General features: G+C 51.6%; 1 protein-coding gene across 6 annotated transcripts in view; it reads right to left on the bottom strand.

Moving 5' to 3' along the window:
- The window catches only part of MYO9A (myosin IXA), a 1,236,948-nt gene that overhangs the window by 505,986 nt on the left and 712,341 nt on the right, over positions 1-18,621 (bottom strand). For all 6 annotated transcript variants that reach the window (XM_085643964.1, XM_085643968.1, XM_085643966.1 and 3 more), the window contains one exon: positions 13,164-13,203. In XM_085643964.1, the coding sequence (XP_085500090.1) occupies positions 13,164-13,203 (40 nt within the window). The remainder of the gene's footprint in view (positions 1-13,163; positions 13,204-18,621) is intronic.

The following is an 18,621-nucleotide window of genomic DNA, read 5'->3' as shown; positions in this document are numbered from 1 at the left end:
AGACTTTTCTCTACCCCTTCACTCTCCATGCCAGCAACTCCAACCAAACTCTTCACCACCAAATCCATCTCTTTTTCTAACAATATCTCAGATGTATTATCAGTGGCTAAAGATAAAGGTTCCACCTGGGGGGAAGAGGGTTTACCGGCTCCATATTAACAGTTGATAGTTTTGCCGTAAAATGCCCACTAGATCACCCTCTGAGAGCACTAGGTGCACTGCCCTTTGCCCTTCTTCGCGATATCAAGGACCTCAAGTAGTACTTTAAAGTACGACCTTAAAGATGGGGTTACCCTGACTTTGCTGTCAAGTGAGTTGCCTTTAGCCCTCCCAGGTGTTATACTTCTTCCTTTTACTTGGTAGGTTTGGAAAGCCGTGCAATTAATGGAGGTTGCAGATTTAGGGGAACCTTCTAATCATTGAAATTTAGCCTACTCCTCAGGAGGTAGTTTATTAGGATTACCAATCTTTCTGAGGCTCAAAAGGCCCGGAACAGACCCCCCGCATTTCTTACTTTTCTCCCACCCCCCCACTTCTGGCCGCCACTGAGCCCCCAAAAACGACCAAAATTGCTCTCCCCTGATGCGGGCAGCAAACCTGTTTCTTGTGTACTCCCACAAGCTTTCGTTTCTCCTTCGCCAGCACCGGCGCTGTCTCTGGAAGTAACCCCTCGGGTGAAGAAGAGACAGGGGAGGCAGAGATGGCAGCGGAAGCGGGGGGGGGAACAAGCTCCTTGGAAACTGACTCCAGCTTTCGCCCGCCCTGCTTCGCTGGATCAACAAAGCTGCTGTTGCTGGCGCTACCTCTGCCGACCCAGAGGAGCCTGCACGCCGGCGCTCTGCGGCCCCATTGAAGCTCCAGGGTGGCTCCGTCCCAACGTGGCAGGCGGGAAGAGCAACCAGGACCCGAGGCACCAAAACACATTCCAGGCTGACGCACGTTTGACAATCAGAGGGGGAAGAAGCGACCCCAAAAGCCCTCCAACCGCTCAAAACCTAAAAAAAAACAGGTAAGACGGCATTCCGCTGCGGGACATGAGAATAGAGCTCCGGGTGCAAGCGGGCGCTCAGAACGCGGTCGCCATGTTCTCCCGGCTGTTGAAGGTACACCTTTGTTGTCCTCATAAACTAAGCTCTGGGGCAAAAAGTCAGATGATAGACATGTTTACACTGATCAAGGTGATTTAATTGATCACTGATAACACAAAGGCCTGTGCAACCCACCAACGTCTTGAACACCAGAAGCAAAACAAGAAAAAACGAGATGGATAGGTTTCACTGAGGCAGAGAGAAACCTAATGCAAGTATGGGAATGGACTCTGCCTTCCACCATACATCCTGTAGAACAGGTTTTGGAGAAGTGGTCCTGTGAAACAGTGTATGCAGAATGGCATGTTAAAGACAGCACACGTGTAGGCTAAGTCTCCACCACTCACCAGAAACATGTAAACCACTCACAAGAAATCAGCACTTGATGAAGGCAAGGATCTTCATTTATGAGGACTTGACAGGTCTTTTCCTGAGAAGAGTCAGAAGGCTTTCTCCCCATTGAGGTACCAGTGAAAAGGCCTGGACTATAAACCTATTGCAACACCTTCAATCGGTAAGTTTTACCAACTTGATAAAGCAAAGCTGTGCCAGTAAATGTCAAGGAAAATGAAGCAGCATCTCCACTGAACTCTCATGCCTGCAGAGTACTTACCTCTCCTGGCTGCCTGCGGTGCCTCATGAAGTCACGGGCTCGGCTCCGGTCCCTTTCCCGAGCGGATCGGTGCTCCAGCGGCCCAGGGGGGCTCTTCTCCACCCGGCGGCCTCGGCGACGCAAGATGGCGGACCCGCGGCAGATCTGATCGCGGGCCTACAGATACCCCTGGGCGGCCCGGCCTTCCGACGTCACCGAGACAAGGGCGGTGCACGGGGCTCCCGCACTCGCCCCCAACATTAACAAAGGTCCGGAGGTGTGCCTCGGCGCGGAAGCCCCGTGGCTGGTGGCGCCGCCGGGGGGGGGGGAGGGGCTCAGTGAGAAGGAACTCGGTCAGACCGTGAACTTGGTCTGCCGGCCCCCGGGTGATGACGGATCACATTGGAGCTCAGCCGCTGTATCGGGTGGCGGCACGGGGGCCGTGGCTGTGCTCAGGCTCCCCAAGTGTGTCCTCCCCCCTTTTTTTGGGACTTTGCCTTCTGTATACCGGTGGCGGACGCCCCCTGGATCTGGCAGGGGCGCCGCATCTGGGCTCTAGTGGAGCAGCCTGAGGAGTGGTGGGCCCTGTGACCCCTCGGTGGGGCCTCTGCAGTTATTCTGGGCGCGGGAGCCGGCCTGGAAGTCCTGGGACCGGCATTCTTGTCGGGTGTCAGGGCGGGAGGCGACCTGGTGCCCGCCCCCTCCAACCCTCACCGCTCTCCTGCCTGGGGCTGTTCCTCACGACCACCCTCGCTGTCGGCTGTGGGCCGGGACGTCTGGGCCCGGGCCCTCCCCTCTGGCTTATGCTGACGTGAGAGCGGTGGCAACCGCCTCAGGGACCATTGAAACTGCCGGTTGGAGTGGCGGTGCTGTGCCGGTAAGGGGGGCCTGAGGTGGGGGACCGGCCATCTTGTCGGGCGGGAGGGCGGACTGGCCGTCCCTGCCCCCCCTGACGTTCATTGCTCTCCTGACTTTCACCCACAGTTCTGGACCTGCTAATCTGGACCATCCCCCCATTGTCGGCCACGGAACTCCCGGTGGCGGGCTGCTTTGGATGCGACCCGTCCCTCCACCTAGCCTCAGAGGATACAGCAGCCTCCCTGTTGCGGACAAGGAGACTGGGCCCGGGGACGAGCGGGAACCTCCTGTCGCCCTGCCACCGGTCCACCGCTGGGTGGGGTGGGGAGTGGGGATCGGCCATCAAGTCGGGTGGCAGTGCGGGGGGCTATAGTCGGTGCCTCCGCCCCCCCCTCCTCATCCTTCGCTGCCTACGCCTCCCGATTCTTACGCCTTCTCCCTCGTTGGGGGGTCCCTCCCTGGGGGCAGTTGGGGGTCCCCTCTTCTGACCCACCACAGAACTGGGCTCGTCCTTTACCCCTATCCACTTCAAGCTACCCAGCGGGGTGGGAGGCCACCTCTGCCGGAAGGGTGGTTCGAGTGGCGAACCTGTCGCTGTAGCTACTGACCGCCTGATCCTGGGGCCTACCACTGGGGTGCTCCCCACGGACCCGACACTGGCCCGGAGACGTTTAATCCATTTTCCTCTCCACGACGAGCCCGAGGGGGTGGACCTGGGTGCCCGGACCTGAGTACTGACGGCCTGGGTGACCGGGGACCCCCTCCCCTCTGCAGGACCACTGTGCTCTCCCCCTGCCCGAGCCGAATCTTCTTTGGTGGCAATAGGAAGGACTCACACACTGCAGAACCCTGCTCCTCTAGCCCAAACCACAATGGACCGATTCGCCATGACAGATCGAGATCCTGGAGGTGGGGCGTCCAGGGCCCCTACCCCCACCGGGGATGACCTCTCCACTATCCTTCAGGCGATCAGCACCTCGCAGGCCTCCGTCAAGACCAAGATTGGCGAGGTGAGGGTGGATGGGGCTCGTATCCGCCAAGACCTGCGCAATGCCACGGCACGACTCACGGAGGCTGAATCCCGTATCTCCACGGCGGAGGACGACATTGGCCAGCTTAATAAGCAGGTGGCTCGTCCCCAGACCTCGGAACTCCACCGGCAGGCAGAAGACATCGAAAACAGGTCGCGAAGGAACAATCTGCGCCTCATAGGCTTTCCTGAAGGAACGAAGGGTGCGTTCATGGATGCCCAAGGAGTCCCTTTCACCCTGGTTCGCCGTTGAGCGGGCACATCGCTCCCTGGCACCTCGGCCTCCTCCTGGGGCTCCTGCCAGACCTATCATTCTGAGGGTTCTCAATTTACGGGATCGAGACGCCATCCTCAGGGTGGCTAGAGCCCAGGGCCCTCTGATGTTCCAAAACCACAGAATCATCTATGACTAGGTCAAGCAGAAGCTCCGCAACCTGTGTCTTAGATATGGCCTTCTCTTCCCGGCCCGGCTCAGGGTGGTCTTTAAGAACAAGACATTCTTCTTCGATAGCCCACAGGCAGCATGGACATGGCTCATGGAAGACCAACCCCACCTGAATCGGCAGACCCACTCCCGGGCCCGGCGGGCTCCCCCGCAGGCCCACCTATGCCTACCTAAACGCCAGAGACGGCAGGCTAGGGCACGTAAGAAGAGCGACCGCCGGGAGGCAGCGACCCGCTCTCCGGGCACGCCGTCCCTGCGCCCTCCCTCAGAGGGCCGCCACTCCCAGTCCTACGAACTCTCTGATTAATTTGAGTCTCATTCCGGACCCCTCCAAGGCCTTGCACCACTCCCTCTCTGATTCAGACCTCTCTAGGAGCCCTGCGCTTCTTAAATCCGGAGATGATGGGGGAGCTTGAACTGTGGCAAAGGCAAGACCTTTCTACTTAGTTCTCAATATGGCACCTGCACTTAAGAATGTTTGCCATCTTCTGTCATAGGTGCAATCCACCTTCACGGCTTGGTGAACTGTATCCTATTCCAACTCCTGAATTTTAAAAGTACTTCTTGATGCATATTAGCTTAAATGTACTTGCAGCTGTTGACATATCTATTATCTGGCTCTATGGATGGGGGTCCTTCTCTGCCACGGTCACATTTGGCTAACCATTTTAGTTTAGCAATAAGACTCACTAGTGGGTTGTTCTTTTGAATGTTTTCCTTTTCAGGGCGACAGATGCTTAGTTTCCAGAAGTGTAAGGTGGTGGGAGTTGGGGGGCGAGGGAGGGAGGGTAGACCGCGGTCTCCCGATTGTTTGTTGTTTTTAGCTGCCTACGGGCTGCTGTTTTTTGTTTTTCCTGGTAGCAACTCAGGCATGTATGCCACGAACGACGACATGAGTCACCAAAAGGCGCAACCTTTACCCAAAGACACTAGTCGGGAAACGTTACTTTCCTTGGGACCCAGGCCGACCTACACCTACATTACCTCCTCCGCGCACCTCCCGCTCCAATTATACCCACTCTGCATAGACCCCCCACATCCTCTTGTGGAACGTCAATGGCCTCTTAGACCGTAGAAAGCGCACTGCTGTTCTCCGTACCGCCCAGCGACACAAGCCAGATGTCTTGTTCCTACAAGAAACACACCTTATGGGCACCCAATGCAATTTCCTCGCCCGGTATGGGTTCGACAGGGTATGGCACTCAGGTTTTGCATGGGGTTCTCGGGGGGGTTGCTATATTGCTCCGAAGGGACCTCCCCTTTACCCTGGCGCAGGCCGAGACGGACACGCTTGGCCGGTACGTGGCCCTAACGGGTAGGATCGATGGACATCCAGTTAACCTCATGTGCACTTACATTCCCCCTGCCACCATGGCCTCTGCCCTTTGCCGTTTCACACTCGTGGTCTCCTCCTTTACTCACGGTCTGACGATCATTGGGGGGGGGGGGGACTTCAACGCCGTTCTGCAACCCTCGTACGACGCCACAGGCGCTCCTTCAGCAGCCCGCCTTGCCTCTGCTAAGCGTCTGTCTGACTGGTCCTCTGCTATGGGTCTTTGTGACGCCTCTTTGTGACGCCTGGAGGGTCTGGAACACCCGCAAAAAACAATATACTCATACATCAGCAGCTCACCATTCCCACTCTCGCATAGATCTGTTTCTATTGCCTGCCCCAGACTGTCAGCTGATGTCCAGGGCCTCTATCTTTCCAAGGGGCATCTCGGATCATTCCTCCGTCTTGGGAACCCCCTTAACGGTATCCGTACGGCATGGCGGATAAACGCCTGGTTCTTGCAGGATGCGGACCTTGTTGAATCCCTCAGGCAGGAACTGAGGCATTATTTTTCGACAAACGCGGGCTCGGTCTCCTCGTCGGGGACGTTATGGGAGGCAGGCAAGGCCACCATGCGTGGGGTGGCTAGAGATTTGGTCCACGTGAAACGAGCGGAGCAGACCGCTTGACTCGTACAGCTTGAGGCCCAGGCGGCACAGTTGGAGGGGGCCCTGGCGAGTACGAGCAGCGATGGTTCCGAGCGTCAGCTTAAACTGATCCGAGAAGAGATCTGCCAGATTTCAATGGAGGCCGCTAAAATGCTTTGGCGTTCCTCTGTGGCACGCGTGTATGGCTGGGACGACAAAAACAGTAAACTACTTCACAACTTAGTGTCCTACCCCAAAGCCAACCGCATTATCCCGGAGATCTATGATGAGGCCGGGGCTCACCACGTCACCTCCCATGCTATCGCCCGAACTTTCGCAGGCTATTACGTGGCCCTTTATGCGGCTCGATCTCCGCGGACCACCCTGGCTGACTTGCTAGCTGAAACCGGGACTCATTTGCCCTGCCTCTCCCCAGTGGTCTTGGAGACGCTAGATCTTCCCCTCACCCAGGAGGAGATACACGGGGCCATTACACTGTTGCGCTCCGGCAAAACGCCTGGGCCCGTCGGCTACCCCCAGGAATACTATGCGACTTATCGGGACACATTGGTTCCGCATTTAAAGGAGCTGTTTAAACAGGTAGTAGACACAGGGTCCCTCCCACCTGAGACCGACGTGGCCACGATTGTGGTCCTTCCAAAGACGCAGCCACCCTCCCTTGCCTGTGCGGATTACCGCCCCATCTCCCTTATAAACACCGAGGTAAAAATCTTCGCCACGGCCGTGGCCCAGCGACTTCACCCGCTCTTACAGGATTTGGTTCACCCGGATCAGTGTGGCTTTATGCCTGCCCGGGGCATCCGTCGTCTCCACCTTGCCCTGGTGCATCGTCACCACCTCACCCCGTATCTCGCTCTGCTTCTCGTTGATTTCGAAAAAGCATTCGATACGGTGGACTGGAACTACCATGGGGACGTGCTGGAGAGGATGGGTTTCGGCTCCCCGTTCTGGCGCCTCATCCAGGTCCTATACTGCAACCCTACGGCAAGATTCCTCATTAACGGCGTGCTTTCTGAGAAGTTTCCCGTTCGGAGAGGCACTCGTCAGGGCTGTCCGCTCTCGCCACTTTTATTTGCCTTAGCAATGGAGCCTCTGGCCTCCCTTGTCCGTCAGGATCCCCTCATACGAGGCTGGGCTTGGGACCCATATCAGATCGATAAGATCGCCTTGTATGCCGACGACGTCCTCCTCTTCCTGGTGGACCCGGAGAGCTCAGGTCCGAGGTGTTTGGACGCCCTCCTGGCCTTCGAGCGGGTCTCTGGCATCCGGCTCAACCCGGCTAAGTCTACCTTGGTTCCCTTGCATCCAAGGCAGACGAACATCCTCCTGCGCAGGCAATCGTTTAAGTACTTGGGGGTGTGGGTCGCCCTCCTTCCAGACCTCGAATGGGCCCTGAACATCATGCCCCTGGTCACTAAGGCCAAGGCGGATCTCAGGAAATAGCAATCCCTCCCCCTCAATCCCCTCGGCAGGAGCGCTCTTTTTAAAATGATGGTCCTCCCCCGTTTTTTATACATTTTACAAAATATCACCATTAATCTCCCGGGGGGTTGGTTCCGAGAGGTAGACAGTGCCCTTACTCGGTTCCTGTGGGGTGGCAGGAGGTCAAGATTGTCTTTGGCGCATTGCTGCATACCGCCCTATGATAGGGGCATGGGGGTAACCACTCTCCACCTATACTACCTGGCCACCAAACTCATTGTGATCCATGACTGGTTCGCGGGTGGCTGGTCCGACCCCGCGTACCGGGTGGAACTCCGGTCAATGGATTTCGCACAGCTCCACGCCTTCCTTTATGGGACCCCCGTGCCACGGGCCCTCCCCTCCATCACTCGAAAGGTACTTAAGGCCAGGCGCTCTGCTTTGCGCCACACGAACTGGGATCGGAAACTCACCAGACAGACGCCTCTGTGGAGTGGTGTTTGGCTGAAGGAGGTCTTGTCACTCGAGAATTTCTGCCGATGGGACATCATCGGGATTTCGTTGTTGGGGGATGTATGGGTAGGAGATCACATTAGATCCTTTGCAGATTTATAGCAGCGTCACTCCCTCCACTCCTCCCATTTTTACAAGTACTTACAGCTACGGCATGCCCTCCGAACACACATTCCATCTCCCACATCCCTCCCCGAATATAGCCCTATGGAAGCCCAAGTGATGATGGGGAACTTGGGCATTTACCGCTCCCTGGTGAACAATGGCCTCGCTTCCCTGGCCCACTGCGATCCCGCTGGGAGGGGTGGCTGGGTCCCCTGGAGGACGCGGATTGGAGGGATGCCCTTATGGCTCCCAAGACCCTGATGACTTCCTCCAAGCTGCGCCTAGTCCAACTTTACTACCTCCACACGGCATATCTCACCCCTGCACGCCTCTACAGCTCCCGTATGCGTCCGTCCCCGTCCTGCGTGCGCTGTAACCACGCCCCTGTAGACTTCTACCACATGACATGGCAATGCCCCGCTCTTGCACCATTCTGGGTGGAGCTGGAGCTCACGCAGGCCCTGGGTTGGGAGGTTCCCCATGACCCGTTACGCCTGCTCCTGGGAGTGTTCGACGGCCTTGACGGTTCCCGGGCCGATAAGCGCTTCCTCGGAACAGCTATGGCGGTGGCAAAACGCAACATAGCGGCGCTATGGTCTCAGCCTAAGCCACCTACTATACGGAAATGGAGACGGGGGGGTGGATTGGTGCGGGATTCAAGAGGAACCCCTCTTCGAGGCCCGGGGCCGTCCCTAGCTTTTTGGTAAAATATGGGGCAAGTGGTTCAATTTGATGCCCTAAGGGGCACGGCCAGGTCCTGTGAAAGAATGGTTGCTGGCAGGTACTATACTAATTTCCAAAGTGTTGTACAAGTCTTAGTCGTCCCTCGCTCAAATGTAATTCACCTCTCTACCATGTCTGATTGTGCTGCCATTGTTTTGAGGAAATCTGAATTTTGTGATCAGTTATGTCCCCTATCGTAGACCCCAACGGCTCCATGTGCATGCTATAAGTACATGTAAGTTCCCTCCTGCTCCAGTTTTGAAGACGCAAATATATGTGCGTCCACCGTCAACATGTCCTCTTTCAGATCCGCCATGAATGGGTCAGATATTCCTTTCCTAAGTATGAAAGGCCACCGACTTTATGTGGTTCACTTTCCACATTTTACAGATTCAGGCGAGTAGGCCCGAATTCTGTCATCAAGCCTTTTCCTGCCTTCTGCCTCTGAAAGCTCCAGTCTGAGCCTGCATCTGTATCCATGAACTTTGTCCTACTCCCTGCGCGGCTAACGGTGCCTGATCCAGCCCGTCGCCTGCCAAAAACTGTATTTCACCTTCAAGATTATCTCCTCCGCTCCTCATCCGATGCATTCCTGTCTAGCAGTTTAGGTAAACATTCCTCTAGCTACCGTGCAAAGGGCCAGGCCTCGCTGTCCTCATGCAAGTAATTCATAGCCCCGTTTCCATGGAATATTCCTACCCCCTCGCATCTAGTGTAGACACTTAGACGCTTGTACACGCACTAACAGTCAGTATAGAATAGATTCTATCCTAGAGACCTCTCCTTTTGGATAACACAGTTGTTTAAACATAGGATATTAGATATGATTTGGGATTAGGTTGACATAACCCCAGACTTCTGTCTCCACACGTAGAGCTAAATGTCAAGTCCCCTTCACCCTCTAGTTGCACGTCAATCACACGTCATGCGGCTGCGCGCGCATCTCTGCCAAATATTTCTGCTGACATTGCAGGATTCTCTTATGGATCCACCCACTTGTGACATCATGTATAATGACGTTTATTAAATTACGCCCATAAGACCGCCTCTATTAGTTACGTATGCACCTTTTATCTATACTATCAGCTGTTACGCCTCTTGCATCTGTTTCACTGTAATGTATTTTCTATAAAACTGCCTATCTGTCAATAATGTATGCCCTTCCTTCCTGAACTTTCGTGGTGATGGAATAGAATGCCTACAATTCGAATTGTATTCCTTTGTATAGGAATAAAGCCTTTTAAAAACTCTAATACCACGGATTCTGCCTCTTATATTTACTGAGTTATTCTTAATAGACTTTACCGCATAAAAAATAGTACCGGTAACGAAATATTTACCACAGTTTTTTTCTGTGATTTGTTCTCAAAATACCAATAAACTTGATTATCCAAAAAAAAAATGTAGACGCTGGCAGAAAATAACATTTAATTTCCCCAAAATTAGCAAAGTATGCTATACATTTGTGCACACGTGGAAAATATGCTGCAGAATAGCCTTAAGATACTGAGAATGCCATTATGTGCACAGGATTGCATACTAAAAACTTGATCCCCAGCCTTCTGCGACTCTGGTTATTTATGAAAGACTTTGGGACAGATTTATTTGCTGGGGTTGTGCTTAAGTCTCTGTGCCAGCGTATTTGATTTGTAGAGTGTCAGGGGTTTAAAGGAAAGAGCCATAAATCCCCCCTCAGGAGTACAGCGCCTGGAGCCCCTGCGACAATGTTCATAATAAGGAGGTTGATAGCATGTTGCAATGGTATCTCCCGATTGACAGAAGCCTTTGAAATGCATTAAACTTCTGTAGACGGGGGGGATTCGTTTCAGCCTGGCTGCCGTTTTGCAGTCGGACATCTGCCAGCAGGGAAACCAAGGGGTAGCATCATCGATTATTTATTACCTCATGTTCACCAGCCCATCAGCAACGGCGACACGGTTTGTTTTGGTGCATTTCCTCATTACATTCTACCAGTGAACAGTATGCGGCAGACCGCGTTAAGTGCAACGTGGTGTACATAGAACTATTGATCCTTCAATATGACGGAGATTGGGCACTGTCATTGTCCATGGCCCACAAATGCAGCAGCTAATCTAACTTCCAAAAAGGCACTTAAGCATCTAATTTGATGCTGCATCATTCATTCACCTTATCCAGATCTCCAGACAGCAAGTACTGAATAAATGTTATATTTCTTTCATGCTAATTCAAGAAAGTGATTTTGTTCAAGAAGCGATTTTTTTACCAACACGTCGCAACTGTGGACAACTACGGAGTCCCAATTGTTTTTTATAGGGGTCAGAAAATGCAGAAAATTATAAAGCATGTCAGGGTTAAACAGGCATGATAAGAAGAGCAAAGTAAAGCACTTTCCAAAAGCAAAAAAAATAAATAGCAACACATACTTCCATTTGTCTGCATTGAAACAAATAAACAAAAACATTTTACATTTTGGCAAGGCGAAGATTATTGCATTAGGACGTACAGAAATGCTCCCTCCAAACAAAACCTCTCAGTGTTTATTTTAACGGCTCTCAGTGAAAGTGCTTTCTCCGAGGACTCCAAGCTAACAAATCCAATTGATATTTTAAGCAAAGGCCTCGAGCGTAGCCAGAACAGATAATTATCAGCATTACCTTCGCTACTGCCTGGGTCCATTCTCTCCGCGATTCTGCACTTTCAGCTCCAAACAGAAAAGCACGTTCCGACGATAAGTAGACCTCAAAGGTCAAGACGGCCCTACAGCAAACGGAACCAGATCGAGAAACAGCACAAAGTGGCTCAGGGTGGAGTGCACGGACTTATGCTGAAAAGCGTCTCAGCATCTATCATGTTTAAAACATGTTGGACATCTTACTGCATAAAAAACACACGTGTGTGCATGTGCGTGTTCGTTCTCAACTTCTGGGAAAGTGAAAGCCTGAGAACCACGGCCTGAACGAGGGGGAGAGAGACAGCGTGGAAGACAAGCGCAGGCACACTAATTACAAACAAGCGCGCGCGCCTCGCGCTGAAAGTTATAGCCTGTACGCTAGAGGCCTTTCAGAGCAAAAAAGGCAGAAAAACAATCCCTTTCAAGCAAAGCAATGCAAAATATCTTTTCACCAGTTGACCCAGTGCACTTTAATGAAAACCCAAAACAGGGAAATGATAAAAGAAACACGCATGAGCGGTCGTCACTTTTTTCAAGCACTGCGCTCGTGCTTGTGGCGCCATCCATCTTGCGGGAGCGAGCAGCGGCCATATGTTTGTAATTAACGTGGCCGCGCCGCTGCTCGCTCCTGCAAGGTGGATGCCGCCACAAGCACGAGTGCAGTGCTTGAAAAAAGTGAAGACCGATGGCTAAAGGCCCTCCTAGAGCAGCGCATGCTCGCTGCCTAGGCGAGACCTGAATATGGACAGGGAAGAACAGCACCCGTTTTCCATGTAATCCACATAGTTCATATATACAAAGTGCATCTCCAAGTAAACATACGTCTTATTGATGTTATGTGTTAATCAGTAATGGTTTTAAAGTACTTATATGTCAGTGAGTGTGAGTCTGTTTTAGAGAGAATGTGTGTTTGCACATCAGTGAGGGTACCTGTGTGAGCCAGGCCATGCGTGAATGCTGAAAATAGTATGCATGTAAATGGGGGTATGGCAATTTTTGTGAGGGGAGATATGCCTCAGTGAGTCTATTAAGAGTATGAGTATCCCACTGGAGGCATATGGAAATCAGTTAGGTTGGGTTAGTGAGGACATGTGTACTTTTCAGTGAGGGTACACACAGCACTAATGGTGCGTGTGTCTCTTTGAGGATGTGTTTGTCAATAAAGATATGTGGAATCACAATCACTGAGTACACATGTTTGTGAGGGTAGTTTCTATTAAGTATCAGTGAAAAAGGTGCTGTGAATGAGATTTTTGTGTTTTGAGAATATTCTAATATCAATATTCACCTATCTGCTTGACATGGTACACTGTATAAATCAGTCAGTCTAAAACAAAACTCGTGTACATCCAACTATTTGAGTCGGTCTTCTTCATCAGTGTGAGATAGTGCTTTTGGTACAGGCAGGAATTGCAGACTGCTCTAGTTTTATGAATGTGGACATGGTACTGTCTACATCTATTTTCTTTAGATGATGCACTATCATTTCACTGGTCTATCCAAGACGGTGCTCTGAACACAATCTACCTACTAGAAATCATATTGAGTACAAAGGTTTGCCAGAAATGGTGCTCCGTAGATGTCTGAAGAAATAGTGCTCTTTGCAAATGAATGTGGAACCAGCCTGAGATGGCTTTATATACACCAGTCTGCCTCAGTTAATGCTCTGTTTATAAGATTTTACATGTGCATCATCAATGGTGCTCTGAGCACAACTGCCTTCCCGAGGTAGTGAATTGTACATCAGTCTGAAAGAGGCAGTGCTGTGCTAACTGCATTTTTTAAACACCTACCTTCGGTAGGTTGAGCTTCGTTTTCACATTCCGGTTTCGCCTGAAAAGAAGAGCACATTTAGATTATAAACATTATTGTTGCATGACATGCACTACATGGACACTCACATGCGTCATTAGAGACACTGCATTGGAAAGAATGTGCCTAGTCTCTTTTCATTCAAAATTACATGGTCAGTTTTTCATTCAATTACACCATATGCAAAACGTGGTGCAGCATTTTAGCAGATATCCTAACTTGACCTACATGAGTAGTAGATCCAGTTTTGGTACTTCTTTCACCTATGATACCTAAAATCAGTGTGTTAAATAAGGGACAGCATAGCTACAACAACAAGAAAGGAAAGAAAAACAGGATTCTGATGGCGTCAGTATGTGTGAGGCTGGACTTAATTCTTTTATGAGGATGACAGCATTTGATGATTGGGTTTGCTCATCTCCATGCAAGCAAGGTAAAGCTCTTCATCCTCTCTTCTTGCCACTGTGGGTTGAATGAGCTCCAATTACCTTAAGTTACATTTAAAAAAACCACAACTTGTGGAATGGCGAAAAATTATCTCATCATCATACCATTCCTGAAGAGTAGCAACAGCTGCCAAGAGAAATTTAATAGGTGAAAATGTAACTGCCTACTTTGCCAAATATAAACAAGCATTGGCAAATGCAATAGGTCTCGTCTGAACCACCGATTTGCTTTGTCAATGTTCTTAGCTATGATGCACATCAGAGTATTAAGACCTATAAGGCTCCCTTTTCGCTACCCATCTCCATAACTACCGTTTGACAACAACTGGCACTGAGGCACTTCAGCACAGTCCAATGTGGTGCATGGCAAGTGCAGTTACTTTGGCAAACATGGGGCGCACGCGTACCTCCACAGGATTTAAGAGGCGATACAGTTTTAAAATAATAAGTGACAAGTTCTATGCCGAGGTTCTTCAAATAGTGTAATGCCAAAACATTTTTTTGGTAAGTGAATGTAAACAGATTCCAGTTTGTCCGGTAAGCGTTCCTTAACCTCGATCATGAATGCAATGTTGTAGATCTCGATTTGTCAATGAGCAAGAATGACCCTCAAATTAGGAGAGCTGATCCCTGGGAAGTGCTGAAAACCTTATATCATGGATGCCACTTAATGTAAGGAGTAGACACCTAAAGTGAACGCTTAGAAAAGTAAAAGATGTTGTGTGTGGTTACTCTTCCTGTAACCAAATGCTATCTCCCTAACCTAGAAACCAAAGCAATAGTGCAAGAGGGACGGGGAAAACAATCAATGAGGCAGGAGGGATGACGAACGCAAGCAACAAAGCAGAAGGGAGCAAAAAATGTATCTAAATCCAAGCGCACATCAGAAACTCACCAATAAAAATACTAATCAGTACTTGGTCCATGCTCCATTGAAAGGACAAACACACAAAAAGGAAGTAAAACAGGCAGCCGCTGACAAGTGAGATAAAAGGAAATGAGAGTGATAATAAAGCCAACCAATGGTAAGTAAAAGGCGGAGTCGAAGCCCCTTTAAGTTTTTTTTTGTTTTTTTTTTTAAGTTAACAAAAGCTCTCCTCAGTGACAGCACATGCGCTGTCTCAGGCAAGACCTGAAGCTAAAGTAGTATCTTTGCTGCTTGACTAGTCCACCATGTTTCTCTAGATATGAAATGCAAAATCTCTTGCTCTTGAAATAGCACAGCATTATGTAAGGACATTTTTCTGGATGTCCATCATGCCAGAAAAAAAATTCAGACGCCCTTACTGCAGTATTTCGGTGTTAAGCGGTCAAGGTCAGAGATGGAAGGCTGTGGTGATCCTTCACGGATAACATCCTATAGTAGACATCTACCTGCAGGAAGCCTCCTTTGTGGCTCTTGAGAAAACAGAAGGTGGTCTAGATGATACTAGTGGCATGGTCAGCTAAGAGTAAATGAGGATTCATGGTGTTTTGTATGGCTTTAAGGTACAAGTTACTTATCTTCGGTAACGATGTATCTGATAGAGAAGATTCTAGCCGCAGATTCCTTAACGTAGAATTATCCCCAGGTGTGAGACTGGATCAGGAATTGTTTTTGCCACAGCATCTCTGCGCGCCAGGAGCAGTACCACGTGACCCCGCCCTGACGTTGTCCACAGACGTGACGTCAGCGAAGTCACATAAGTCCCACCCCGGCGCGCTGATGTCAGTTTTCTTCGGAGAACTTTTTCACGCCACAACGTGGACCCATCACAAACAAAACTCAGAGTATGGGAACAGTGTGCAAGAAAATCAGTGAAACAAAGGGAAGAAGTGAATGGTGAGGAACAGCACCATTAGGGACAGTGCCAAGCACTGCGTTACTGAAAGTCATGGAAAAGAAAGAGCAGAGCACTGCTCTGAGAAGCAACCCTGCAAAGCGAAGGCGATATCCTCCCTGGAGGCAGAAAAAACATGTGAAAAACGTCGTGGCAGACGACAGGAAGTCTGCAACCACAATCTATAACAGTGAAGGGCAACAAGTCCGGAACACTTGAGTAAAGACAAATCACCCCAAGACAACACTATCAAAGAGTGGCCTGGCGGCGGAGGGCCACAGAACTCGCCATAGCACGGGCGAGAGAATCAGAGACATCCAAGGCCGAACGGAGAATAAATGCAACTAACTCTCGACCATTCCGCACATAGTGCCGCAGATGAGCGCGGGCACCTTCGTGGGAGGTACGAGACAGAAGGGACTCCGCGGAATCCCACAGGTCGGATGTAGCCCTGGCCAACACACAAAGCGCGCACAGAGCAGCACTAGTGGAAGCGAAAATGTTACGCCCCCAGGAATCCAACCACTGGGCCTCCCGTAACGGAGGAAGCAACACCGAAGACAAGGAAGGAAAAGCAGTCTGCAGGACAGGGACTTGGGCAGATGGGTGGGAAAAAGGCAGACTGGTTCGTGCGGGGCAGGACGGTGTTGGTGAAGGAGCGGCTGAGGCACCGGATCCCCCATAGCAGGACGCCCCCAGAAGAGAGTTGTGGAGCAAAGCTTCAAATGGGAGAAGCGGCTCCCCTCCACCAAAGTCCTGGTGGAGAACCTCCAACAAGTGGTCTGTTGGGAGTGGAGCGACCGGGTTGCCCCATTGCAAAATGCCGGTGGCCGTGGAGAGAAGGCTGCAAACTGAGCCGCCCGTGCCCTGCTGGAGGAAGAAAAGGCCAGCCCCTGTAAGATGGAAGACCCATGGACGAGTGAGGGGCCTGAGGGGTCTCCGCAGAAGGTGGAGAAGCCTGCAGGGAAGTCAACTGCAAGGTGCGGAAGCGCGAGTCCGGGGACTGTGGAAGCGGAGACGGCGTAGAACCCGCTCTGGAAGCCGCCGGGGAAAATGCAATGATGTGGCGTCCAGTCTCCGATGAAGAGGAAAGGAAAACGACATCCGGAGAGGAGTCTACGATCCGACGTCGGGACGGCGCCGGAGTGTCCACCACGGGCACCGGTGTGTCCTGGATCGGCGCCGAAGTGTCCACCAGGGGTGCCGAGTCGACCTCCACTACCATGTGCCTCATCGGAGAAGGGGACGGGGTCGGAGCCGAAGCGGCCAAGGAACGGCGCCGAAAAAGCGCCGGCTCGACCTCTGATGAGGCAGCCGCCTGCGCATAGGACCGAGAGGGGCTCGGGGAGGGGCCCAGGGTCCCAGGCCTCCACCCGCGGCGCCACCAGGGCCGGGGAGGAAAGCCGTCGACGCTGCACAGGCATCGGCTCGGCCTCCGGTAAGACAGCGGCCAGCCCAGAGGATCGAGGGGGACTCGGGGACGAGCTGTGAGTCCCGGCGATCTCCTTCAACACCACAGGGAACCCCGCGGGGTTTTGCGGCGAGGCAGGTGCGCTGTGGGTCGAAGAGGCCGCACCTCGACGACAGCACACCGCCAAAACCTGAAGCCGAAATCGTCAGTGCCGGGGGCAAAGCCGCCGGCGAGTACGCAGAAGGCCCCGCACATGGCAAGGGATCCTCGGATGTCTCAGGAAGAGGAGGGGGCCCCAAAGAAGCCTGCAGAGCCGTAGCGTAGGACTTCATTTTGGCCCTTGTCGCCCCAATGCCAGGAATAGGCAGATAGGATGGCGACGGCCGAGGGAGCACATCCCGAGAGGAATCCGCGCCCTCTGCAGAAGGAGGACAGGGCCTAGGTGGCAAGCTGCAGGACTTACCGGCAGGCGAGCAAAGCCCGTGGGGCCTCGAAGAAGGACGATGCCACAGCTGGAATCGGCGGCTTCTGGACCCTTCCGAGGTAGGAGACGGACGCTGTGACGAGACCGATCTGGACAAGCGGGCCAAAAGCAATTTCATCCGGCGCTCCCGCCGGGACTTCGGCTTGAGATGCTGACAAGTTTCACAGTCCGTAGAATCATGGTGATCGCCCAAACACCACATACAAATAGGGTGAGGTTCCGTCGCCGACATCTGATGCGCACAAGAAGCACACGTCTTGAAACCCGAAGGCATCGCACACAGTTCCCAATGCAAAAGGCGTTAAAAGAGGCCTAAAAACAGGTCAAGGGAACAAATTCCGGATCCCCTTTGCACGCGGAAAAGAAGGAAACTGACGTCAGCGCGCCAGGGTGGGACATATGTGACCTCGCTGACGTCACGTCCGCGGACATCAGGGCGGTGTCGCGTGGTAACGCCCGCGGCGCGCAGAGATACTGTGGCAAATTGTTTTCAGATCCAGTCTCACGCCTGGGGATAATTCCACGTTAAGGAATCTGCGGCTAGTAGTCTCTATCAGATAGGATGATTACCTACAGGAGGATTGGATGTGGCCGACATATTTACAGATTTGTTCATGAGCAGCCTATCAAAGGGTCGTTCACTCAGATTCAGGCTTAGGGAACTTGAACCCAGAGTCTCTCTACTGTGTTTCTTGTGGTGACAAGAGACTGAGAGCTGGTATCCCCCATTAGCAGTGGTTGTCCTTGAGTACTTAAACACATACTGGCTTGCTTTCCACACATACCTGCTTAGCTGGTGCACCTTAAAGTTTTCAAAATGTGACAGGTAAATCATTCTGACTTGCAAAAGAAGCCTTCCATGAAATTGCCCTGGATGTCATAACTACCCGTTTGTCTGCCTGCATTAAGCTAAAGCCTGAAGGGCTCAATGCATTAAGGACTGCTGAGTTTCCTGAACTATTTTAAGTTCAATCATATTTAACTGGAAAGATTACTACTTGATCAGCCACTTTCTTCTCACCAATAATTCTGCATGTACGCTCCCTAACTCAGCATCAAGGCATCACCTAAAATTGATTGTAGGAAAGAAGGACTTCTTGAAGGGGACGACCTTTAACTTGTCCTTTCTCTTACACCACCCAAAGAACAACTTTATAGGTATGGTGAAAAACTCATTCCACCTTATTAGCCTATCTCCTCTAGCTCCACCAATCTTCTAGGCACTCTTAAAAAGGTATAATGTGGAAATTCGACATTTGAGATTAAAAACACAATGTC

Source organism: Triturus cristatus, chromosome 3_1 (assembly GCF_964204655.1).
Source record: "Triturus cristatus chromosome 3_1, aTriCri1.1, whole genome shotgun sequence".
NCBI classification, from domain to species: Eukaryota; Metazoa; Chordata; class Amphibia; order Caudata; family Salamandridae; genus Triturus; species Triturus cristatus.
The sequence above is the reverse complement of the archived record's forward strand: the minus strand, read 5'-3'. Positions and strand labels throughout refer to the sequence as shown.